This window comes from Crotalus tigris, unplaced genomic scaffold (genome assembly GCF_016545835.1).
Source record: "Crotalus tigris isolate CLP2741 ecotype Arizona unplaced genomic scaffold, ASM1654583v1 scf7180000023822.163328, whole genome shotgun sequence".
NCBI lineage: Eukaryota > Metazoa > Chordata > Lepidosauria > Squamata > Viperidae > Crotalus > Crotalus tigris.
Genome location: NW_024100207.1, coordinates 37,393 through 63,295, shown reverse-complemented (window position 1 = coordinate 63,295; position 25,903 = coordinate 37,393). Strand labels below are relative to the sequence as shown.

Genomic DNA, 25,903 nt, shown 5'->3' with positions numbered 1-25,903 from the left:
AGTATGAATACAAAGGGCAGCATAAGATATAGCAGTGATGGCAAACCTATGGCACGCGTGCCAGAGGCGGCACTCGGAGCCCTCTCTGAGGGCACATGTGCCATTGCCCCAGCCTTGCCTCCTCCCGTGACCCCCCTCCTCACCAGCAGCCCCCCTGGAGAAGAGTCGCCCCCGAGTATGGCCCATGCAAAGCAGCGCAGCCAAGAACATGGCAGCCAGGCAGCATAGACAAGACTCTGCCCTCATACCCTATTGCGCACAGTTGATACTGTGGGGTGTGGGCAGAGGGCATGGCCGCAATAGTGCTGCTGGGCTACCTGGGAGATCTGCAGTGGGCCCTGGAGGTGGTGAGTGGCCCTGCAGGCAGGCGGGTGGGGGTGGGGCAGGCAGGTGGAGCGAAGGCGGGGCCAGTTTTGGGGCACTTGGTCTCTAAAAGGTTCGCCATCACTGAGATATATTCATGATTAAAAGGAGTATGTTTGTGGATGAATCCTGACAAAAACAAAATTGTAAAAACCAGAGGAGAAGGAGAATATGAAGAAACCGAAGAGACAGAATGAGAGAGAAGAATCATTTTGGAGAGAATATGGATGTAGAAAAGAAAAATAGATATTTCATCAACTTCTTATTCAGAAAACATTAGATTATGAGCAGGAAGAAAATTAAGCTAGATGTGGAAAAAGAAATCAGTAAAGACACAGGCATAATAATAACTACCAAGACCCTCTTGCCTTGCATAGTTCTTTGCTGCTTTCCCTATCCAAAACAAAATGTTATATAAAATATACACATTTATGTTGAAAGAACTGCAGAATTCTGCCCGTCCCCAATGGAGAATGCTGGCTAATCTTATACAGAACTTGTACTTAGAAAAAAATATAATTTCATCTTGGTTAAGACAGAAATCACTCCTATTAATAATTGCTAGATTTTAAACAAAAATTTCAAATATAGTTTATGATAATTTATTCAAAAAGCAAAAGAAAATACAGTTGAATTTTGTCATGCAACACATCAGATTAAGACATATGATTAGGATTGTTGTACTAGTTACAGTATAGATTTTAGTCTATACAAAAAGAGGTTTTACAAAGAAAATAAATACTTTGAATTCCTTTTCAGAAAATTATATATTTTAGATTTGATATGCTTTAAAAGGACATTGAAGTATTATTTAGAATTCACAAAAGAGCCACTTCTTTTAAATTTGCTAAGCAAAACACAATTTCACAGTTTTACTACAGAAGATTTCTATGGAGTATGCCGATCTTTTATTCAATTAACAAAACATTGGTTCGGTAAACATTTGTGAGCAGCTAGTAATTTTTCGTTTTTTACCTGGAGTGCACAAATTATTTAAAAGAGGGCAAGTTTGGTACTTTTATACTGATGTCACCAATATTAATATTTCTTGGGATTTCAGGAAGATTCATATTCTTTACAGCTGACACAGCCCGGGCTGGGGCTCCTGCTAAACCAGCCTGTATACAGAAGAAAAAGATACCACTAAGATGGCGTCCATTACAATTTACAATGAAGCATTACAATAAATCATAAAGACACCAATATTAAGTATTAGCAAAACCAGGTGATATTTTGGATTGGAATGAAATGGAAAATTCTGAAATATTCATCTGGATAGGGAAAGTGGAAGCAGTTCACACAAAATCTAAAATATGGTTAATATGTGTAATGGCAACAATGAAAAATCAACATGTTGTCTGTAAAATAATCAGTTTGAAGTTAATTAACATTAAAGCTCATGCTAGCTTTGATTTTTACTGTTTCTAGGTATTGCACCATATACAGTAAATAGCTTGGGCCAGTTTTCTGATACTTGCAAATAGTAAAATTGACAATTACAACAATATTGACAATTGGCATTTACTATAGAATAGTAAATTGACAATTACTCAGTTCTTACAGGATCTGTTTAATTTCAAATAGAAAATAGTTATTTTATAACCTTAGGTTTTAATCAAATTCTCAACATTAAAATAAACTTTTCACATGATTTTTGAAGTGATTTTAGCCTGTTAGGTGTTTAGCCTCAAGGTTCAAAAAACCACTAGTTTAATCTAAATCTGATTTAAAATTAAGTAATTATATGTTTAGAAATGTGGATATTAAACCATGATCTAATGAATTCCCTTCTCCTCAAATATGGTGCTCTGTCCTTTCCAAACTGCAAATATGTACAGCAAATTATTCCTGAACAATTGCTAGAACCACAATTAAAATTCAGATCTTTTTTCCCATGTAAAATACAAAAAATAAAGTTATTCTCTACAAGTAATTTGAAGCATGTTGTTTCGATTTATTTTATTATTTCACCTTTTTAAGCCATTGCTTTAATGTAAGAGAATATAAAAATAATGGTGGGGTGGGCAATGTATAAAGCTGTCTTGTATAATGTTATCAGAGTTTCTCAACTGTTTTGTATTTGTAAGAGAACACTTCAAAAGAATAAATGAGGCTTTCCAAGGATATTTAACAATTTGAAATTCCAAATACCATCTGACTATTCTTGCGCATATTTTTACAATATTGAGATAAGGCATTTTTAATATTGAGACATTACATTCCCTGAACTAACTTATATGAATAGTAAAGTACTCAAAGTTCATGTCTTCTACGGCATTAAGCCTTCTTATATTTGCCTGGAACTTTGACATTCAGACAAATAGAAAAACTTCCTTACACTCCAAAAGCAGCTTTAGTTTTTTGTTTTTTGTCTATGATTAACACTTGCTAATATGTTTCACTACCATTTTTTTTTTAAAAAATGCTCCCTGAGAAAAATTTAAATTTACAATGTCTGTATATCACATTTGCATGTGACTTCTATATATCTATCTAATTATTTCATTTCACAGCATTTACTTACTTTAAAGGTAAGTAATCTAAATTTATTTTAGATCCCATTAATTTTTTCATAAAGAAAAAAAATGAAAAGCTAAAGACCACAACTTTATCATAATCATGTTTGTGTGAATATAAGACATACTGAGTTCACATAAATATTCCAAGGATTTGGGCAATTAATTCAGAATTTTTCATTAGCTGCCATTAGTTTCCCCCCCCCCCAAAAAGTTCTATTTGGTGAAGAACCTTTAATCATAACAGTATTTGCAAAATTCATAAAAGGATTATTTAATAATACATTTAAATAGAAGTTAACACATTCTTGTATAGGAAAACAAGATTGCCTTTTTTTCCAGGAAAATGTAATGTCTGCTTTTTCAACAGCTGGAACTTCCAAGTCCCAATGTTGTATTTTTGCAAGCAAGAGAAAAGCTTACCAGTGTCAAACATACAAATATTAACCTCTAATATCCATCCCATTTTTCTATAGTTTTAGTAGATCTAAAACAATTTGATATTCCTTGACAGAGCAGCACAAATTAACATTGTTTTATAAAGATTCTTTAAACATTTTGTTTCTCTTGGTGGGTTTCCAAATACCAGAGAACCCTATATCCTGCTTTATTTTTTTAAAAAAAGGAAAAATAGTTTACACTCATTCTAGTACATACTTTCTTTATACAAGGAAAATAATCTAGGTGTGCATCTACATCTACTTAAATAAGGCATATTTATAAATACTTCATATAGGATTCCTGCCAGCTATTAAAGATATTGATAAGATTTCCCTGGCAAGAATTCAGTAGATGAATCTATGTATTATTATTAATGGGGCAAACCATTTCAATTTTTAGTTCACAGCTGCCTTTCATCCACCACCACAATTTAAAGTATGAACTAAAAATCACACTATACTTCTAAGACATAGTGGACTGTTCTGGAATTATAATTATGGTAAACAAAAAAATCTACCAATGATGCATAGCTATAGGCAATTGTGCTACACATGCATTTCTTTTCATGGGCCCATCCAATTAACATGGAAGTAAAAGAGATGAGGAATATAACATTTTAAAAAATCCAGTCTTCTTCCATCACCCAGCTCATGATTACCAATTCCCTTTCTAGCTAACTTCTATTTTGAGAGTTGGAAAGAAAGACAAAAAGTTACAGCAATTGACAAAGGAATTCAATATTCCTCATCTTAGCAGTTGTTCTTGAATGTATCAGTCATTTTTTTACATGTAATGGAAAAATTATAAAATATCCAATGGAGTTTCACAATTACATCATAAACAAGTTGCTAATGGGCACATTTTTGTGGTTCTAATTACCCATGCCCACATGGTATTAGAAATACAGTGTGAATTTATATATAGCTAAAATTACAACTAATCAAACAACATTTGCCCAGCTGCTTTGTAATCTCAACTTAAATAATCACATAAGTTTGATATGTACTTCAAAATTCAATGGTCACTGAAAGACATAGGGTTGATTCCATAACAATATCCCCAATAAGGGCATGGACAAGGGGTGACTGATTTCCTTTCCTGTACTTTGAAAACATCTACAGATGGTAGCTTCTTACTTTTGGCAAGATCCTTTCATTATTATTTTTTTTAGATAATCAATCATCATCATGATCTCTAACCCAATGAAACAGCAAGATTCCCCGAGACTTCAAAAAGAGTGTCTTTTCAGTGCTTAAAGAATTGCTTATGAAAGGATGGCTGGGAAAGTCACCTCTTGTCTCTCCAACTTTCACTGATATTTGTCTGAATCAAACCTATAACAGGTTGCCTTCAGTGAGGCTTGTAATCACAAATTACAGACTGAGAACTCTTACGTGTTAAAAAGGCAGAGATGATAAGAATACATTTAACCCAGCTAGCATAAGTGGGAAAGTCATAGTCCTTCTAATTACAAAAGTTGACATTTAGCAATGCAAAGCATATTTTAGATTCTTTTCAGGACACTATTTAGTAATATGGAAGTTGTATATTGTATTTCTTTTTTTTATACAGCACATTACATTGAAACATAAGTGCCTAGCTTTATTGTTTGCTTAAATCATAATTATCTTCCAAATGACAGAATTGTAACAACTCTATTCCAAGCTTTTTTTACAAGATAAATGGATAGATCAACCTCCCAAGTGTTTGTGCTTATTAAAAAAGGCAGATCCTTTTATATGCACTATTTTTAGAATTCATTCTCCAACATATTTGATATTAGATATTATAACTGTTCGTGTTTTCTATCAACACTTCTTCCCAGAACAAGTATGATTCAAAGCAGCAGGGTTATGAATAAGATGGAAGGATGCAGTACAGAATATAAAAGTATGATCATGTTCTCTTCTCATGAGGTTAAATAAATGAACAGAATTGGAGAAAAAACAAAATGAAGTCTGCAAGTATATCAAAATGCCAAACAGATAGAAGACTTACACATACTCTTAGAAATTTCAAGCACTTGGATCACAGCGATAGTAATGGATGGACATGAATTTTTTTAATTTTTTTTATTTATTATCTCCTTTTAAGTTGCCAGACCCAAAAATAAAAACAATGTGTAAAGCAGAAAATAAAACAGCAACATTACATAAAAATAAAGAAAGAACCCTTATCTTGAATGGGCTGTTTGGAATGCTCTTAATTAGACTTTAAATCTAAAGTTGTATTTTAATTTTGGTTGCTTTTAACATGAACATAGGATATTGTGAAGCATACTAACTTTAACTGGAAATAGATACCTAGTTACATGATTTTTTTAGGATTATAAGAGAAAATTCTACAGAAATGCTTAGCTATTAAATGATGTATAACATTTGCCTACACAGAGTGATACAAATAAATATACTGTCTTAGGATTTTACATGCTACTGATTAAGATTATATCTGACATGGAACATGGACTGAGCTTTAAATGCTTTATTTCAGCATTCTCTCATTTGCTAGCAAAACTTCCTCAGTAACATTAACTAGCCATAGTCAATCTTAACCCATTCAAAACTTATTGACAATAATTTCTCAAAGCCCTAAAATGTTTTTCTCTTTTAAATATTATTCTTGTATTTAATTTCTCCAGATTTTGTTTTTCAAAATGGATATCTAATTTAAAATAGTATTTATATTTTTCTAACTAACAAAAGTTCTCAGATAAAAAAAAGAGAACGGATACATAAAAACACTATTTAAACCACAGTTGCTACTATGGCTGTCTAGTTAGATACTTATAATTATTATTGGAGATACCTAATTGTGTAAATTTGTAACACAGCATAGAAGCATTACATAGGAGCAGATTGGGGGGGGGCTTGGAGGATGCTAACTGCATTTTGTTACACTATTGGTGACAGCTTAAAAATACAAAGTTCACTTTGAAGTCTTTACCCGCTATAAACTTCCTAGAACAGTGGTTCTCAACCTGTGGGTCGGAACCCCATTTGGAGTCGAACAACCATTTCACGGGGTCGCCAAACAACGCAGTCCGCCATTTTTTTCCCCTTTTCCTTAGCTGTGCTGCTCCCTTTTATTCTATTGGCTTTTGAAAGCCAATAGAATAGACTCTCTTGAATAGAGTCTAATTCTATTGACTTTCAAAAGCCAATAGGAATTGTCCAGGCTGTCTCTGCCCTGCTGAGCCCGCCAAAAGTCCCATTCTGCAAACGGTGCTGCACCAGTTGTGTAGTCCTCGACTTACGACCTGTTGGGGGTCGTGGCATTAAAAAGGTTGAGAATCACTGCCTTAGAATTACTGTGTAGTTTTAAAAATTGGGAGAAAAAATATCAGCAGCCCCAACATAGAACATCATGTAAAAACTGAGGATTTTAGCTTTAAAAAAAAAAAAACACCTCTAATTATCCACATCTTTTTTTGCTATAATCCAATGCAAAACCCTATAAATTGTTCCTGTTGGGGGAGCCCTTAGAAAAGTGGGGATGATAGGGATGGGGCAAATGGAAATAGAAGATGCTCATCCATAGCATGAATTTAGGCGTTTTTCATTTGAACAAGGGGTCTATTATATTAAACTCTTCAAAAATATTTATGTATAACTGATTAATCTTACAATGTAAAACCTAATATGCAGAGTTTGTACTCCTGCATTCTCAGTAAGGATTAGAAAGGTCAGCAGTTCTGAATAAATATTAAAGAATTGATGGTGACTAACATTTTATGAATGTCCACGATTTCTCCCTTTTGGAGCATGAATTCCCAATGGCTGGCCTTGGTTTTAAGTGATATATCAAAGATATTAATTATAGTAAAGGACAGCCAAAGTTTTTGTCCATCCAGGATTTGAAATCAGCTTAACATCTTATTTTCAGATCTTTGTTTTTTAAAAAAAAAACATATATATTCTAACAGATATTAATCTAATTATAGACATAATATAATTATGGTTAACACAGATGCTTGAATACTCTAGAAATAAACAAAAGGCATGAAAGAATAGAGTGGATATGATAGCATTCTGATTTCTGACTAGCTGATTATAACCAGGCAATTAGGAACACCATATCTATAGCAAATAAATTAGATTTGTTAATGATGTGGGCATAAAAATGATAAAATTACATTTTAAAGATAGAATTTCTAAAGCTGAACACTAATGAAAGGAAAAAACAAAAGTAAAAATATATGAAGTTAATGACAATCTATTAAATACACTACAGCAATAAAAGATGAAGGAAACCAGCACAAAAAGTGGGCTACGAAGACTAATATGGGTTTATCAACACGTAATTTTTGAGTCTGGCCTAATTTATCAATTGCCTTTGACATCATTTTGCTTTCCCTTATTTTAAAGCAGCACATTTTTTCTGAAAATTAGCAATACCTGTATCTACCTGTCCTGTCTGGGAGACTGAAAGATAAAGGTCTGTAAAGAGAAGAATGGAAAGAACTAGAAAAGATCAGGTGGTTTGAAAAAATGAGGACTGACTTAAAACGACCAAATTCACACCCAGCTGAAGACTACAGAAAAAACACAAGAATACCAATTCTTCCAGGGAACACCTTCCATGTCACTGATAGTGCCTGACACTCATCCCAAATTTTCTCTTTTACCAAAGACTAAACTTTATTAATTTGGCTTATTTTTCTTCTGAAGAAAGGGTATCAAAAATTGACAAGTAAATTTGACTGTGTCTTGTTAAGAGAAGCAAAAGATACTTCTGCTTAACATTTCAGTTGACGTATGTTGGGGAAGCAGGACCTTCATTTCATTGTAAGCAGTTGTCCACCCATTTATTTTAAAGCAGGCCACTCCCTTTGAACAAAATTATCCAGGATTAGCTAGATTATGAAGTGAAGCCCACTGACTAAACGTGCAGCAAAACTGACATTCCTATTGAATGTATTTGAAAAAAAATGGTATTTGAGTATCAACTGGAAATAATAGTGTCATGACTTGGATCCAAAGACCCACATGCAGTATTTTGTGCATGCATCAGGGTTTGCCCAACACAATTCCAAAAAGTCATTCTACTTACACTTCAGGATAGTATGCAGTGCAGTTGTGGGATGGGGAGGGAATTAGTAGTATGCACACATAGTGTGCAAGCAGAAGGGGTATTTTGGATCAAAGGCAAAAGATTAGGAGTTGACATGAAAACAAAAGTATCTTCTCCAAAGTAAATACCAAGGTTTTAAAGGGTTTCATTAGTTCATTCACAGACTATATTGCCTTTTTGTCATTATTATTTTGCTCTGTAATATGCACTGATAGAAAATAAAAGTAGTAAAGTACTATTCCATTAGTACTTTGTTAAATACCTGTCAAGTTTTATTTGCATTCACAGAAAACAATTAATAATTCAGTGAGGCAACAGAAATTAAAATTAACCTGGACCACTATACTGAAATGGTTTCCTTCATTATTTAAAACTCAGGAACAGGTTAATCCTTTAAAACATAATTTAATAAAAAGGAACATATTTGTAGATTACTAAAACTGCACTTCAAAAAAGAATGAAGAGGTCCTTTATCTCTTGAACCACTCAAAGAAATTACTGTATATTTAAACAAGCCTGATTCCAATTTTATTATTACCTTTATTAAGTTTTTGCACCAGCATATAACTTCGTAACATAGGTACGGTATGCAAATTTCTGTGCTTCTCAGCCAGTGCTGCTCTGCTCTTTAGTTAGAACATAGCTTAAATAATAATTAAAAAAATGCAACCAAATGGTGAATAGAGAGATTTTATGAATTTTCAAAGCAAATTTACTTGAAAATAGTTTATCAATTGGGATATCTTTTTTATTTGTAGTATGTATGATACATATTTTAGATTATAGACAGATACAGAAAATACTGTATATGTCATACCTATTTATATATCACAATATTTACCTATTTCTTTATCACAAATTTACCCAAAAGGAAGACAAGCCTGAATTTAAGATTATCATCCCAAACAAGAAAATATACCAACATCTTGTACACCTTTCTCCACTTGGGCAATCTAATTGAAACTAATCCTGGAAAATGTCTACCTCCTTATTGCACCATTAAATATTTACACGTAACATATATTTGCATGTGCTTCTCTCTCTCTCTCTCTCTCTCCCCCCCTCTCTCTCTGTATATAAAATTGACAATCACCTAAATATGCATACAATTACACACTCTATTTCTCATACACAACACATGCCCTTCTTCCTTTCCATCAGAATTAGCAAATAAAGTAGCAGAAATGCAGATGGAAGACGGACAGCTATACTATAAAGAGCAAGACAAAATAGGATGTAGAGCAGCGGCTCCCAACCTTTTCTATATCCCACAACCCTAGAATGCTTCTGATATATTCTTGCACCCCTTACAAAAGTTCAAAATAATGAATTATGCATATACACTATAATTTTGAAACTTCAAAACCCAAGGTTTGCACCCCATGGTATATCGTCTCGCACCCCCAGGGGGTGCGAGCACCCTTGGTTGGGAGCCCCTGATGTAGAGGAAGCAAAGTAGCCGAATAAGAAGAAAAAGTAGCTGAATAAGAAGAAAAAGAAAAACACAGTTTACAGAAAACTCATCTTTTGCACTGTGCCCAGTAAGCACAAATCTTATGCATCCTTATTCTGTAGGGTGTGAAACTCAAACCAATAACTTTTACTCTCCCAATAGGCAAACGTAGTTGTTTGTTTGTTTGTAGTCAGTAAGAAATCCAGTAACTCTCTATTTCTTTTTAGTAGCCTCTGTGATGATGCCACAATCATGATTTACACAGTGACATCAGATTAATGCCACAATCATGCCTTTCCATGATGATGTCATCATGTTGTTTTGTCATTTATCTCCTCCTTCCCGCCACCCACATTTTTGCACAAGACATGGGTAGGCATGCTAGCTGTCCCATCCTCTTGTTGCCCTCCACTATAGAGATGAGTTGCTATAGCAAGACAAAAAAGAGGAAGAATTCAAACCATTATGCCTGCCTTACCAAGAGTCAGGAGAGGATAAAAATGTCCCAAGTCCACTGTTAGAAAGTAGTTTTTCTAACCTTGATCACGGTGACTAGCTGGCACTGCAGATGGAAAATGTTCATGGACTCTGCATTTTTCTCAAGAGAGGCAAAAGCAGTGGATACCAGCTTTTCTCATTCTCCTGCCTCTGTTCTAGCAATTCCTTTAGACTATTTGCAGATTGCTGCCTATGGTTTCTTCCTTTTGGGTAAATATGGTATAAAACTAGATCAAATTAGAAAATAAAGACTTGACCAAAGGTGTTTTTTGTCACTGAAATTAAGATATCTGCCTTTTTGGCAGGTTTTCTTTTGCAAGCAAATAGACATGAGAGGGCAGGAAAAGGAATGTGATTCTGGGGCAGGGGGAAAGCTTCTCTCCAAAGGGCTGCTAAAGAGTAAATAAAGTTACTGAGAGGCAAAAGGATAGAAAATGTATTTAATGTCTCATTTAATTTGAGAGGAATTCATGAAGTTATTTATAATTCTTTTGATATTCCCATTTTGTGAAAAAAGAATCAGCAGTTTTGTTGATTATTTAACAAACATTTTTACTTAACTCGAGATATATTACCCTACTCTTTTTTTAAAAAAAAGAAAGAAAAGGTAATGCTATGATAACACAGCACTTATCATGTTTTAGGATTAGCTAAGGTTCTTAATTGTGTGTTCAATTTTTTTAGGGGCACATGCTCATCTTATTAACATTTTTTAATTTCTATTTGTTACAAAAATACCATTTAATGAGCCAATCTAAACAGGGATTCCTCACAACTTTTGCCCTGAAGGCTTATCTGGAATGCAGGGATATTATGGGCACTTTCAAAAGGGACTTGTCAAAGCTTTTTCAGACTTCGCAACTTTAAGATGCAGACTTCAACTCCCATAATTCCCCAATTACTACTAGCTGGGGAATTATGGAAGTTGAAGTCCACAGATCTTAAAATCTGCCAAGTTTGAAAAACGCTGGTCTGAATTATTCTAACACAAAATTTAGCAGAAGTTAAAATATTTTAGGCTGCTCTTTGCCATATTTTCTGGCTTCTGAGAATTAAACAAAACACACTTCCAAACAAAAAAATGGGTTGGTTTTTTGACAACATGCTGGCTTCTCATTTATTCTTTTAATTAAATGTATCTAAAAATATTAATATCAAATTAGGTAGAGCCTGGAACACAACAAAAAATGTATCCACGTGTACACTACTACATAAATGATGGTTATCACCATTTTAAACAGGCTTTAAGAGTCAGAAGCCTTGACTGAAGGAAGCTCAGAAATATTCCTATAGATAAATGCAAATGGGAATCTGATAGAAGAAAAATGAAATGTCCAGCTATTTAAGCACTCAACAAAGGCTTTATCGTGCCACATTCTAAATGTTGACTTGTAGCAATCAAAATAGCCAAGTATTAAAAAGTAGATGACTACTTTGGATCATGCAACTGTATGATCATGCTCCAACTGGCTTTACCAACTTTCATTCTTACCTCAGATTTTTCCAGTTTATTTTGAGCATCAATTTGGGTGACTATTTCATTCATGTTCGTCTCCAAAACCATTCCGCCCATCACCATTTCAGCCAGGATATTATGAACCTAAAAAGAACACTCAATAAACAATGGTTGCACCAATTATATCAATAATGCAGTTGTACTTTATTATGCTTTTCTAAAGTATGCTTATCTTAACATAAATCAACTTTCCTAACATAACATTTGTAATAGATCAAATATATGTTTCTTTTATCTGAAGCACAAGTGCAGTATAGCACCAAGAACATTCAGATTCACTCTCTGGTATGAAAAATAATTGGATAACTTTGGGACAACCACTTGAAATGAACCTAACCTACCTTGCAGATTGTTGATGCGAGGGGTAGAGGTAATAGAACAGTATTATATATACCATTTTGAATTTTAAGAAGAAAGGTGGAATATAAATCTACTGAAAAGAATTTTGTTGAAATTTAAACTTCTGATTGCTACATCAACTAAAATAATTTAAAAAAAATTATATTCAACTTTACCAAGTTTTCATACTATGTGTCAGACATTTGACCACTACAAGCAAAATAAAACCAAGGATATTGAAACCAATCTTTTAAAATACTTTGATGCAATTCAAAGAACATTTGCTTATGTAGTGGTACATAAAAACGATATAGTTAGAAACCACTGACTTGGTATATTGCATGATCAATTTATCACTTCATTTTGACTTGGTCTACTTTTAAAGTTTCCTTCTTATGGATAATGTATTGCCGTAGTTATAATTTCACGGAGTTATTAAGATAATACTGAAAATACGTTTGCCTTGATAAAGTTATTCATGAAACAAGGCAGGGATTACAATGAGGAGTATAGCAATAGCAATAGTACTTAGACTTATATACCATTTCTTAGTGCTTTACAGCCCCATCTAAGCGGTTTACAGAGTCAGCATATTGCCTCTAACAATCTGGGCCCTCATTTTACTGACCTCGGAAGGATGGAAGACTGAGTCAACTTTGAGCCATTCATGATCGAACTCCTGGAGTGAACAGTGAGTTAGCCTGCAGTACTGCATTCTAACCATGATAAATGTGTAACAAATGACCCTGCCAGCTCCACTGCCATGCTGTCACCAAGCATGCTCTCACCAAGCACTAGATGTCACAACTCAGCTCTACTCTCCAGCAGCTCACAAAATTCCTGACAATTTAACAATCGGCTCTCACGAGCAGGTACAAGCTGATACCAGAATACCACTATTTCCCCCTGGATGACTAAACCAATCTGTCCCAATATGGATGACTTTTTGATATGAGAACTTCAGCTTCCCAGAATTCCTCAACAATCAAAGCACTACTAAAAATTCTTGGGGTTAAAAATCCACATATTTGGAGAGTACAAAAGACTGTGCTGAGTTAACAGAAAAGATCTTCAGGATAGGGAGAGTTTTAGTTATCTAAATTGTATAACCCACTTGGACAGTTAAATTATAGTTGACTGTAGACATTTCAATATAAAAGGAAAGATATACTCCTGCCTTTATCACAACATTCTAATTAGTTGTAAACAGGGATAGCAACATACTATTGCAAATCTAGTACTGTATGTGGAAATCATTATTTTTAGTTTATTTACAGTATAAGTACTTAATAAACGTGCTGTCTGGGTCCATTAGTAATTCAGTGGTACATATTAACTTCTTCAATCTAGGCTCAATATTACACCATCCAATGCTTCCTCTCTTCTTCCAGTAGTATACATTTTCCCACACTAGGCAAATACAATTCATATTGTTCTTAATACATATACAATTGAATATCAATCTTTGTTACATTTTCCTAATAGTATCAATGTTGGTTTAAAATATATTTTCTAACCAAAATATATCTTAATTGCATTTGCACTTAATATCCATTTGTTCAATTAATATCCTGTTTTTTCCACTTTTTTAAAAAAATTAATTTCCCATCAGTGTTCAAAATGTCTCTATTGCTTATAATTTCTCATAATAAGTTATGTTTGGGTAACCAAAAGCTTCCCTTATTCAAACCCTCTTAGCATTTTCATATTTCCCTTCTCATTCTAAAATATAATGTTCTAGTTACAAATCCTATCTTTCTAGTTATAATACTTCTATTTCTAACAATTATCTATTCTCAGCCATCTTCAAACATCTGATTAATAGTATAATATCCCATCTAATGGGTCAAAATCTCTATTTTCTTCAGTCTTACTCTTTCTTCCTTTGCCAACTAACTTTCCAAGTCAATGCATTTAATTTGAATCAAGTAATTCTTTCTCTATTTTTGTATATATTGTTTGGAAGAAAGAAAATTTTATTAAAATATTTTTGGAAGGATGCTCAATCCATTGATGTTAATTAAACAGCCTCCCTCCTCCAATTTCCCACAATTCTCTTAACAGGTCTATCTTCCATTCAATCAGCTCTTCTTTCTTCTTTCTGAGATCTTGACAGGTAAGATATCTTTTCCATTTCCGATATTATCGCTACGTCTTCTAATTCTTCGTTTGTCTGAATCTGTCTATTAGTTCCTTTCTTTAGGTCCCCCATCTTTGGATCTCCTTCCTCTGATTTTCCTTCTATTTTCTGGGTTGCTAGTTTCTTCTTTGTACTCATTTTCTGAGTTTGTAGATTTAGATTAAAAATTGTTCTTTTATCTCCTTTGTTTATTTTTAGTCTCATCATGAGCTAAGGCAATTGTCTCTTTATTGATTTTAACATAGAATTTCTTTATGAAATTCATCAACATTTTCATCTTGGTATGTCAAGCTGAGGACTTTGGGGACAGGTGTTAGGGATGTTTTTTTACCATTTGAAGCTAAGTATGGAACATCCAGTTTGTTTTTGTATGTAGTCTTTATAGTCCCATCTATTTAGGGCAGGGGTATTAAATAGCCGGCCCGCAGGTCAGACACATCATCCGGAAGCCGCACCTACCTCATTGCCAGCAATGGCAAAACGATACATTGCACGACGTCACATGACGTCACGAGTTTGACATGTCTGATTTAGGGATTTAAAAAGTTTCAGTCAATTTTCATTTGAACTCCAAATTATCCAGCCGGCCTATCAGTCCATCCTTAAGTCTCCCCTCAGCAAATATAAGTAAAGTTTGAATTTTTCAAATTTTTCTGTCCAATGAAAAACATATCCTTTCTGTCCATAGAGAAAACAGCAATTAAAAATTGTTCATCAATCAAAGATTTATAATCCAAAGTACTCCATCATCTCAATCAATAATGCACATTTCTTTTATAGGGAAATAGCTCCATGACACAGCTCTAAAAGTCATTTAGTATTTATATTCATAGTCCAGGCAGGCCAGTTTCAAAATAGTTTATTGTCTGCCACACAAATAAGCAGCCCAAGAGTTGTTGTTGTTTTTTTGCCCCCCTTTCCCCAGCTGCAGTCTTCAAAAGTGAAAGTTTCTGAAAACAACAAGTCTTATTTGAATCTGGGCTTCCAGCCAAGTTTCCTTTAGGCATAATAAATTGTAGTGCTGTAGTTTGCCAATAGATGTAGTTGACACCATCTTCCAGTTTTTTACATCCAAACTTATATTACAAGCTTTTAAAATCTCTTTTAAAAATAAATAAATCTCAAAAGCACTTTTAGTCCCAAAATTTCAAAGTTATATATGTGTATTGATTCCAAATTAATCTTGTAATTTTCTGTTTTCCCCCCAAGCAATTAATTTGCCGCTTTTCCTTTCCTGAGGGAACTCCCCTTCCTTCTCTCATCAGGGAGGATTCTTTGAGGAAAAAGTCTTAAAGTCATAAACAGAGGATAGGATCTCACCCAGTTCTATCCACGTTGCTCGAAAGTTGCTGGTTAATGCTTATTTTCTTTGGTTGTCAGCAGCTTGTGACTGGACTCATGAATGTAGCCAGTCTTTCCCCCACCGGTTTGGAGGGCTTCCTCAGATCAAACCAAAGGGCCACCGCCCTCCCACGATCAACGCCTTCTCCTTCTCCGTCGCCTCTTTGGGGCAACGTTTGACCCTTTTTAGGGTCCCCAGTGGGGCGAAATTGAACGCGGAAGACGATCTTCCTGCGCCCATCATGCCATGACGTCAAACCAGAAGTCGGCAGCATAGTTTCCTAAATCTTTAACTTAGAACACAATATTCAAGAGGCTGATTTCAAATAAAGCATGCAATGATTCCATTCTTAATAACTAGAATGTACTGTATGTAATCATTTTTATACTTCTTTGCAAAGAAATTCTACAGGTAAGAATGCCACAAATGGTATTTAATGTTTCAGTAAACTAAAAATTACTACCCTATCTATAACTGAAATTTGGAAAAAACATATCTGATGGAAATAGAAACATCTGGCAGAAACAAATGTTTCTCAGAAGATTGTGACTTCATGTTACAGCATCTCACCACAGTACCTTGTCCACATGGAAAATTAAATCCAGTTCACAGACATTCTCAAAACACTTGTCTAAAGTTTCTACAAAAACCTGTGAAGGAAAAAAAAGAAAGGGTCAAGGGTGAATAGCAACTTAACCTCGACATTGTGAACAAACATGAAATCAAGTAGTTTACTATAAAGAAGTCAGGAAGTCAAATATATCCATATGCCTTGTCTCTTGGAAGATCTCAGAAATATTAGTTTTCTTGCTAAGCGACATGGTTGTAAACTGAAAAAAAACATGACCTTGCCAACTTATAAGGACAGTTCTGGCAGCAGTAAAGCACATCATGTGATCATGACTTGCAACTCCCTGCTGGTTTCCCCATTGACTTTGCTTGTCAGAAGCCTGTGGTGAAGCTTGTAAATAGCGATCATGTGACTGTGAGACATTATGACTGTCATAATTGTATCCAAGTTGCCAAGTGCCTGAATTGTAATCACTGCGAGGACGCTGTGATGGCCACAACTTTGAGGATTGGTCATAAGCCCCCCTGTTCAGCACTGTCTTACCTTCGAACAGTTACTGCATGAATGGGTCTGTGAAGAGATCAAATTTCATTAATATAATGCTCTAGCACTTACATAGAAATGTAAGCTCTCATATTTCATGCTAATTCCTATTTTGAAAATGCAGGAGGGCTAAATTATCATCTAAAAGATTATTTTTAGTCTATTGTTAGTTACATCCACTACTTGAACATTAATCTCAACCAGATTAATAGTTTTGAATGGTTAATTAATTACAAAAATTAGCCTACTAATCTACATTGGGTCATTTTGTAGTAGACAATTAGCATCCTTATATTGCTGTAATTTAGGAGGATAGCCTACTGCTACAAACATCACCAAAAACTATTGTTTATTTTTATAAAAACAGTAACGTTTACCAAAAAGGTCATTGTTAAAAGTATGGCATATACTGAATATGTGGTATCAGAATATATACATGTATTCTAAAAAAAACCAAAACCAACTCCAGATGTTTGCTCTAAACTTCATTTCCAATTTGACCAATTTGTTTGCTCACTTTTCACCTGTGTATTTCTAATCTTACTGTATTAGGTTTGTGGCTTTTTCAGTGAGCCTAGCATTATTTTACTTTTTAATTAGCAATATGGCTAGAAAATTAATCATATCCTAATAGCCTAAATATGCTTAGGAACTCTTATTATAACTATAAGCAAAATATGGTGGACATTATTTCAGCTATGACATAAATTAAACCCATCTGTTTAGGAATGGAGTTTGTTTAGATTTGAACATATTTTGTTTTGAAACAAGACTATTCCCATTGTTTACATAAAGGGATTTATGCACTTAGTGATATTTCTTCCTTCAGCACTCACCAACTGAAAAGACCAATTTTGAATATTGTTCCAAGTTAAAAATGTAGAAGCTAACGTGCTACAAAATGCCAGTTTCAAGCATATTTTTATTTTGAGGAAAGTCTCTGGGTTCTGTTCACTTCACCAACCTAAAAAAAAACCTACATTGTTCTTGTTAAAAAAATAGCATTCTAGTTGTAGCACCAACTATGAGCATCATCGCTTATTGCCACTCAAACATATATGAAGCAATTATAATTTTAATCCAAGTTTTTTTCCATTATAAAGAAATACTATCACTCCGTATCTCTATTCTGTATCACGTAGCAAAGTCAAACATGCATTTTTAATCCACAAGATGTATAGTATGGATTACATTTCTGACTTCCTCTTATGTATTACATATATATGCTACAATTTGGGCTTGTTCAGTTTAAATATAGTTTGAATATAGTCACAAGCTTTCTTATGCAGTCTAAAACAGAAATGAAAGCTTGCATATTCTTTCTTGTAGTACTAGAGCATGGGTGTTAAAACTCCATCCTGACGGCTGGAGCTTGGATGGGCGCGACCCCCATATGACCCCCATCTGGCAGTTTAACACCCCTGTACTGGAGGATTGGAAAAGTGTTAATTTTATCTCATTTTCATGATAAAACAGCCTATTCATCAATCAATGTTTTAAGAATCAGCTTACAATGTTCATTATCTGTTATCATGATTTCCTCAGATAAATCCTTGTCAGAGAATGAGAAGCAACAATGTCAAGGGTAGGTCGTTTGTCAAAGACTTCAGACTTGGCCTGGAATTTTGGGTTTATAACCCAGACACCTTGACCATGATTGACACTTCTCAACCCTCAATTTCTTAATGAGACAAATATTTTTGCCAGATGGGAAAGCAAATTCAGAATTGGAAGGAAAAAAAAAGCTAAAAAGTTCAGTCGTGCTAAACATTTCTTCTAATGGGATATATAGAGCTACTGAGTTTAAAAATAATATTTTGGCATATAAGCCCTTAACAAATGCATAGTTGCAGAGAATAAATTTTATTTGTAGCATTATGTTCCTGTCTCCAGTGCCTATTTCCATCATATTCCTGAAGAGGCATAGATTCCACTTGTCTCTTGTTATGATAACAACCAGATCTAATTTTTAAAAACCTTCTAACCATGTAAGAACTGACTCTCCCATTGTTGTGGATCTGAGTTGTTGCTTTCTGGTGCAAGAAGCAGATCTGGAGTAAAGCACATCAAATTATAATGATGCAGGTATGTTACAAACTTTTTAAGCACAATGTCAAAATAGGTGCTTTTAGCTAAAGAGAAAAGGTACACTAAGAGTCATTATGCCGCCATAAAAGTATTATTGAAACAGCATAAAATAAGACTATTCAAGCGTTTTCTGGTAGTGATATTAACATCTCTAATTCTATAAATCACAATGTATTATATAGGCAGCATTTAAAAAACAGCAAGAGTGCACACAAAAAGACTGATTGAAAGCTAAGATTAGGGGAATTAAAGCTACATAAGTGCAAATTTATGTTTTCAACAGCAAAGATGAATAGAAGCCACTAAAAACATACTACACTTTGTTGTTTGTCAGTGAATAAAAGGATATTCATTTTCAAATCACTGCAATTAGAAAAGTAAGTAACATTAGACTCTAATGGTAAGTTAGCACCTAGCTCCCTCTACTGCTTTATTCTGGAAACCACAGTTAACAAGTTTATATATTAGAGTAGATAGAACATGTTTTTAAAAAAGAGCTTTGGATCCCACATATAGCTATTGCACTGCTGCTCTATTAATTAAAGTAGTCTACCCTTTATTTTTCATGTTTACTGAAAGTCTAAAAAATGTACATGCTTTAAGGAAACAGTTCCCAAGTTAGTAAAATTCTTAAAGCAGCCACAACTTTTTCAGGTATGCATAAAAGCCTGAAAGTTGGGTTACTTTAATGAATAAAAAGATGCTTGCTCACACAGAATTCAAAACACTTCTAAATTATTTTAGAAGTATGCACATCCCTATTACATATAAAAAGCAATTATTTAATTCACAGAAGATAGGAAGTCCAAGTATAGTCAGAGAAAAATGTCTAAGATTATCTTCTTTATGTAAGCAATACAAAAAAATTATATAAAACTTTCACATTTTATACAAAACTATCTAAGGTAGCATGTGAGCCCACACTTATAGGATGTAATTAGAGTACAATCAGAGGCATGATTTGCAGGACTATTTATCTCTGACTTACTCTCCCCATCCCATTAGATCTGACATAATAAGCATGCCTTGGTGTCCTCGATGAAACAATGCCATCTAATGGGACTCAGGAATTATGCTTTTACTGTCCTGGCACCTAACAGCATATCCCATGAGATTCAAAAGGCTCAAATCTTGCTCTGCTTCCATAAAGCTTTAAACATTTGGTTTTATCCCAAAGATGTTGGATAGATCCAGATGGAACAATGATCTAGGTTCTTGAATAGATTGTGTTTTGTGCTGTTTGTGCTATTTTATAAAGTTGTTCTTTAATTTTCATTGTTTAACTTTTTTGTTTTTATGTTAACCACCCAAAAATGCACTTAATGAGCTGAGTGGCCCAAAAATAAATAAAAGAATGGGATTATCTATACCAGGTATGTCAAACTCACAACATCACGTGACATTGCGCGACGTATCGGGGCTTTTTCCCCATTGCCGGCATTGTCGGCGTGACACATCCAGCCCGCAGGCCAGCAGTTTGACATGCCTGATCTATACTATGGCAGCCCAAAAGTAATTTGACCAGTTATGGATGCACTTGTTTCTAATACCGTAACAGAAACCATATACTACTTATACTATCCCATGGAATTTATGATCCCTAAACTTGATCAGAAAACCAATTTAAAAAGTACAATTCCCAAATAAGTCTCAATTGCAACATCAGATTTCAAAAAGTCCAGCTTTGTAATTAATTACCTTCCTTCAGAAACCTACTCCTTTATTGGGTAATAGGTCAATGTGAGGATAAGGAACTTGCAGGCAAGTGGAACAAACAAAATGCAAATTATGTTTTGTAACAGCAAAGGGCTATGATTAAATACTACATTATGTTTTGAAATAATGGAGAACTACAAGTCTCAACTTACAAACATTCGTTTAGTGACCAAAGTTACAATGGCACTGAAAAAAGTGACTTATGATCATTTTTCACTTATGACTGTTGCAGCATCCCCATGGTCACGTGATCAATCAGAATAGAGCTGGAAGGGACCTCGCAGGTCTTCTAGTCCAACTCCCTGCTCAAGCAGAGATCCTATATCATTTTAGACAAGTGATTGTCCAGTCTCTTCTTAAAAACCTCCAGTGATGAAGCCCCCACAACTTCTGAAGGCAAGCTGTTCTACTGGTTAACTGTCCTGTTAGGAAGTTTCCCCTTCATTCCAGGTTGCTTTTCTCCTTGATTAGTTTCCATCCATTGTTTCTGTCTTTCCTTCTGGTGTTTGGAGAATAGGTTGATACACTCTTCTTTGCAGCAGCCCCTCAAATACTGGAATACTGTTATCATGTCACCCTTAGACCTTCTCTTCTCTAGACTGGCCATACCCAATTCCTGCAACCATTCTTCATATGTTTTTATCTCCAGCCCTTTAATCATCTTAGTAGCTCTTCTTTGAACTTTTTCCAAAGTCTCAATATCTTTTTTCTAAAGATGCAGTATTCCAGGTATGGTCTTACTAAGGATTTATAAAGCGGTACTAATACTTCATGTGATTCATACGCTTGGCAATTGGCAGATATTTATGAGGGTTGCAGTGTCCCAACGTCACACAATCACCTTTTTGGACCTTCTGACAAAGTCAACCGGTAAGCCAGATTCACTTAACAACCATGTTACTAAGTAAACAACTGTAGTGATTCATTTAAGATCTGTGGCAAGAAAGATCATGAAATAGGGCAAAATTCACTTAACTGTCTTGCTTAGCAACAGAAATTTTGGGCTAGGTGGTTGTAAATCGAGGACTACCTGTAATCTTTTACAAACTTAAAATGATATACCTTACATTTATTTTATCCTATCATTTTCCAATAACAAAAAGTATGACCAATATTTTTTATCACATTCCAAAGGATATTTTAGAGCTTACATCAGCTCCTTAATCTTAATATTGGGAAGTTACAACAGTAGTTATTTCCTGATACTTGTACTAATACTTAACACTGAAAAAAATATTCAAATAAAAATACTGAGAAATTTGAAAATTTAAAGTCCATGAATAAGAGATCAGTTTAGATGTTATCCAATTACAGTATTATGTTAGTGAAATAGTACTTCTCAAGATTTCTGATCTCATCAAGTAAGAAAACAAAGAACAACCACAGAATACAATATTGTGACCCTCTCGTAGATGACTTACTTGTATTAGATCTAAAATGCCAAGTTCACTTTCTGAAGAATCAACGCAGAAAACAAAATACAATGTAGCATAATGGCGATATATCAATTTGTTGTCAGATCCACCTATTAATCTAAAATAGAATAGTGTGTCAAAGAGCAACTAACAATATTCCAGCGGTCTTGGTTGGTAGCTAAAAGAGAAAACATGAGGCATAATTGTGGGAAATTTAATGATAAAAATAACTGATAATCTGAATATATATTTTTACACTAGTTATTTTGATATTTAAGAAATGTTCCACAATAGTAGATATAGAAATACTGTGAAGATAAATTTTATCAAAGTGTCTCTTTCATAAATATATCGTGTTCGCACTACAATAAAAAATGAAAAATTTAAAAGATCTAGAATGACTAAGGGAAAGAGACTGCAAACTGAGTGCTAATGAAGATTTAAGATCATACAATAAATAATGGTCTAATCAAACATTTACATGTTTTTCAAGAAAGGAGTTTAACTACATCAGTCCTTGTGACTTAAGGTTCAAATTCTGCTTCCAGCTAATAGTATCAGAAAAGTGTGAATGAATCCAAATGCCATGTTTCTGGTTGTACACATTCCATATTTCTCTCTCTCAATCTTTTTCTCTCTATATATCTCCAGAACAGGGCATTAATAAGTATCAGGCTTGGTAAAGATTACAGTTTTCCATTTCACTTTAAGAGTTTCTACTTTAGAACAACTCTCAACACAATGTATATACTGCACTGAGTATATAGCTTTTAATTTGATCATACTTACAAGCCTCCTTCTAAGAAATTACAAACATTTTCATCACGTTTTGATACTAAATGGAATGTTTCTCTGATAATCTGTTGTTGTATATCTTCACTCTGAAAAGAAAGGAACATATTGATGTTTCCAAATAAAAGCATTCATCTGTCATCATTTATAACAATACAACTTTTATAACAAAAACACATTTGTTAAAAATGTAAGCCATTCAATTTCCAGTGACTCTAAGCAATTTAAAAGTAAAAATATTTTCTTTAAAAAGGAAGGAGACAAAAATAAAAGATGGCAAAGATGACAAGAATCAAACAGGAATTAAAAAGAAACACAATCCAAGGGGGCTTTATTCGTGCTTGCAAAAGGCCTTGGGAAGAGCTTAAGTAGCAACTGAAAAGCTGTTCTGTTTTCACAATTAATATCAGACCAGACCCAAAGAGACTTATGTTAAAACTCTCAAGAGGTTCAATGACTCACTGTAGGATTTTAAATACTTTGGAATGCTGCTTCAGATGAAAATGTATGCTGTATTAAGCATTTGGAGGAAAATTTAAATGTAATATTTTATTTTTAGATTTTATAAAATTATATCTTACAACCTTAGTGAATCTGATTTTGTTCCAAATTTGTTCCAATGTTGAGGAAATTCTTTGGAATAAATCTAAGTTGATATGCCAAATTCTTGATCACTCTATTTAACATTCCCCATAACAAATCTTTTTCATAGGAAAATACAATTAAGAAGCTAGTATACAAACATTTGTGATTTATTGCATATCCATGCTGCTAATCAGAACTGGCACATTTATGTAACAAAATATTCACACATACACAGTTATATATAGAAAAAAATAACATTTTTCTATATATTGGCAAAGCCACATTATATCAATTTTAACAGAAAATAAGCAATTCTTAAGACATTTTGTTTTGCATTTCTCTTTCATAAACATATATTTGCTGTTGTTTTCTCTTTTCCATCAGGTACCTAATAGTAGCAAGCTGAACACTCAATTTTTAATTTATAACAGTGCACAGGATCAATTTATATTATCCCAATGCTGGCTAAATATAGTATATCATCAATTGGAAAACAGCTTTAATTCTCAGGCAACATGAGAAATTCATTGCATCCAACCAGGCTCTCCTGTTTCCTAACTTACCTTTAAAAAAAAAAGCTTCAAATTTGTTGCAATTTGATCACAACTTCTATCATTCCCAGCCAATTGACCAATGGTGAGAAGTTTAACCTGTAAGCTCCAGGTGAGCAAAGTTGCATAGCAATCTGGCTGGGAACAACAGGAGCTGCAATCCCCAAACATTTAGAACAGGGCTTTTCAACCTTTTCACCCATTGTACCACTTTTAGGATATGGCAACATCCAAGTACCACCAGTCGCCTAGCAAGGTGTCAAAAACTTGATAACAAAAAAAAGGAAAAAAGTGATAAAGTACAGGTAGTCCTCGATTTACAACAGTTCGCTTAGTGACTGTTCAAAGTTACAATGGCACTGAAAAAAGTGCCCCCCAAGCCACCGCCGAGCAAGACAGTGCCCGGCTGCAGTCTTCCTCCTGTCCAAGGTTTTCATCGTTGTGAATATTTCTGTTGAGGATTGGCAGCGGGGGTGGGGTGGGGGGTGTTTGGTTTTTATTCTGTCTGCTGGGTGGTTGCAGTAGGTTTTGGTCACTTCACATGACCCTGGGACACTGTGACCATCATAAATATGAATCAGTTGCCAAGCATCTGAATGTAAATCACAAGACTCTGGAGATGCTACAACATTCCAGCTGATCGGTGCTTGTTCTGGGCTCAGCAGAAATGCCAGGATCAACGCGAGCTCCAGCTGAAGCCTGGCACTGATCCTGGTGCTTCCACTGAGCCCTGACAGCCCCGAAGAAGCGCTAATCAGCTGGAAAGCGGCACTGATAGTGCTTCCGCTGAGCCCTGACAGCCCTGCAGCTCCAGCCATCTCTCACTCAGGCTTGTGCGGTGCTGCCACCGGTTCAGCTCATTCCCCTCCCCCGCTACCTACCACCTGCCAGGTGCCAATGTACCACAGGTGGTACCCGTACCACTGGTTGAAAAGCCCTGGTTTAGAAAACACCAGATTGCTACAGCAGCTATATATTTATTTCATAAAGATTAAAGATTTTTTTTTTACTTTTTTTGACTTTGCTCTTGAATTTTCCTTTGTAAAGCAAAGTTATAAACCTAAATTTTTACCCTTCTGAACCTCCTTCAGTTTTGCCCTATTCAGGTGTGTCCTTTAGGAAAATAAGGGCACTGCGCGTTTCGGAAACAACCGCTAACCAACAGACGACTGCTTCTGCCGTTTAGGCAACCTGAGATCTCCCGTTATCTTCTCCACCTTTCGCGCAGAGCCAGTAGGAAACCCTGAAGAGTCCGAACCAGGATCGGAAAGAGGCGCTATTGCACACGTAAACATCTAGCAAATAGTCTCCCTTCCGTCGTTTCCTCCTAGAGTCGAATCGGGTTCCTTAATCTGGCGCTCACTACACGACGAAGACTTTGAGGGGAGACTTTCAGCCCGCCTCGCATCGACTTCCTCGTCACGGCGTCGAGCCATTCCCACCCCAACCCGCGCCTTCAGAGGACTGGACAGCGCCCATTCAACCCGTTTCCTGGGCTCGTCCTCAATGATAAGCCCAGCGCCCCGGAGGCTGAAAGTGGATGGGGTAATTTAGGGTTCCGTGCGTCGTGAAGACACAGCCCCTTTCCTTAGCCACCCAAGGGCGGCCTCCCCTCCGACACTCACGTAGCGCTGGTAGAATTTGGAAAGCCGCGGCTTCCCATGGTTGTTGAAAATGAGGATCGCTTTAATCATGTTGAGGGCGGCGGCTGAGGACTCCCCACTGAGACGCGAGGAGGGGGCTCGCCGACCCCAGTCTGCGGCGCGCGAGTCGGCAGAAGCCCCTCCCCTGCTTGGTTCCGGCCCCTCCCTCTCTAAGCCCCGAGCGAAGGCGGAGTTCAGAGACAGAACCGTTCTACGAGCTCGCGACCGAAGGAGAGCACGTCATTTGACTAACTCGGGGTACGGCGGCTGGGAAGGACAAAAAAAAAAGGCTAAACTCACCGTCACGTGCTCCTAATGTCA

The 25,903-nt window shown here is 35.2% G+C and overlaps 1 protein-coding gene across 2 annotated transcripts; it reads right to left on the bottom strand.

Annotated features, from left to right (window-relative positions):
- Nucleotides 1-942: 942 nt before the first annotated feature.
- AP3S1 (adaptor related protein complex 3 subunit sigma 1) lies at nt 943-25,790 on the bottom strand. 2 transcript variants are annotated; one of them, XM_039321722.1, is made up of 7 exons: nt 25,565-25,790; nt 22,801-22,892; nt 22,018-22,129; nt 16,257-16,328; nt 11,834-11,941; nt 7,715-7,756; nt 1,348-1,481 (listed from the first exon to the last, which is right to left on the bottom strand). In XM_039321722.1, exons 1-6 carry the CDS (start codon nt 25,631-25,633, stop codon nt 7,721-7,723), a joined length of 489 nt encoding a protein of 162 aa, XP_039177656.1. In that variant the 5' UTR covers nt 25,634-25,790; the 3' UTR covers nt 1,348-1,481; nt 7,715-7,720. The 2 variants fall into 2 exon arrangements, with proteins under 2 accessions (XP_039177655.1, XP_039177656.1); XM_039321721.1 differs by lacking the exon at nt 7,715-7,756 and having other exon boundaries at nt 943-1,481.
- Between the last annotated feature and the right edge of the window lie 113 nt (nt 25,791-25,903).

What these genes read in the sequence shown, in the direction of transcription:
- AP3S1 (XM_039321721.1), bottom strand. Translation starts at nt 25,633, where the DNA reads ATGATTAAAGCGATCCTCATTTTCAACAACCATGGGAAGCCGCGGCTT. An exon ending in AATTTCTTAGAAGGAGGCTT is followed by an intron (nt 22,130 to 22,800) that starts GTAAGTATGATC and finishes ATTCTATTTTAG; the next exon opens with ATTAATAGGTGGATCTGACA. An exon ending in GCATTTTAGATCTAATACAA is followed by an intron (nt 16,329 to 22,017) that starts GTAAGTCATCTA and finishes TTTCCTTCACAG; the next exon opens with GTTTTTGTAGAAACTTTAGA.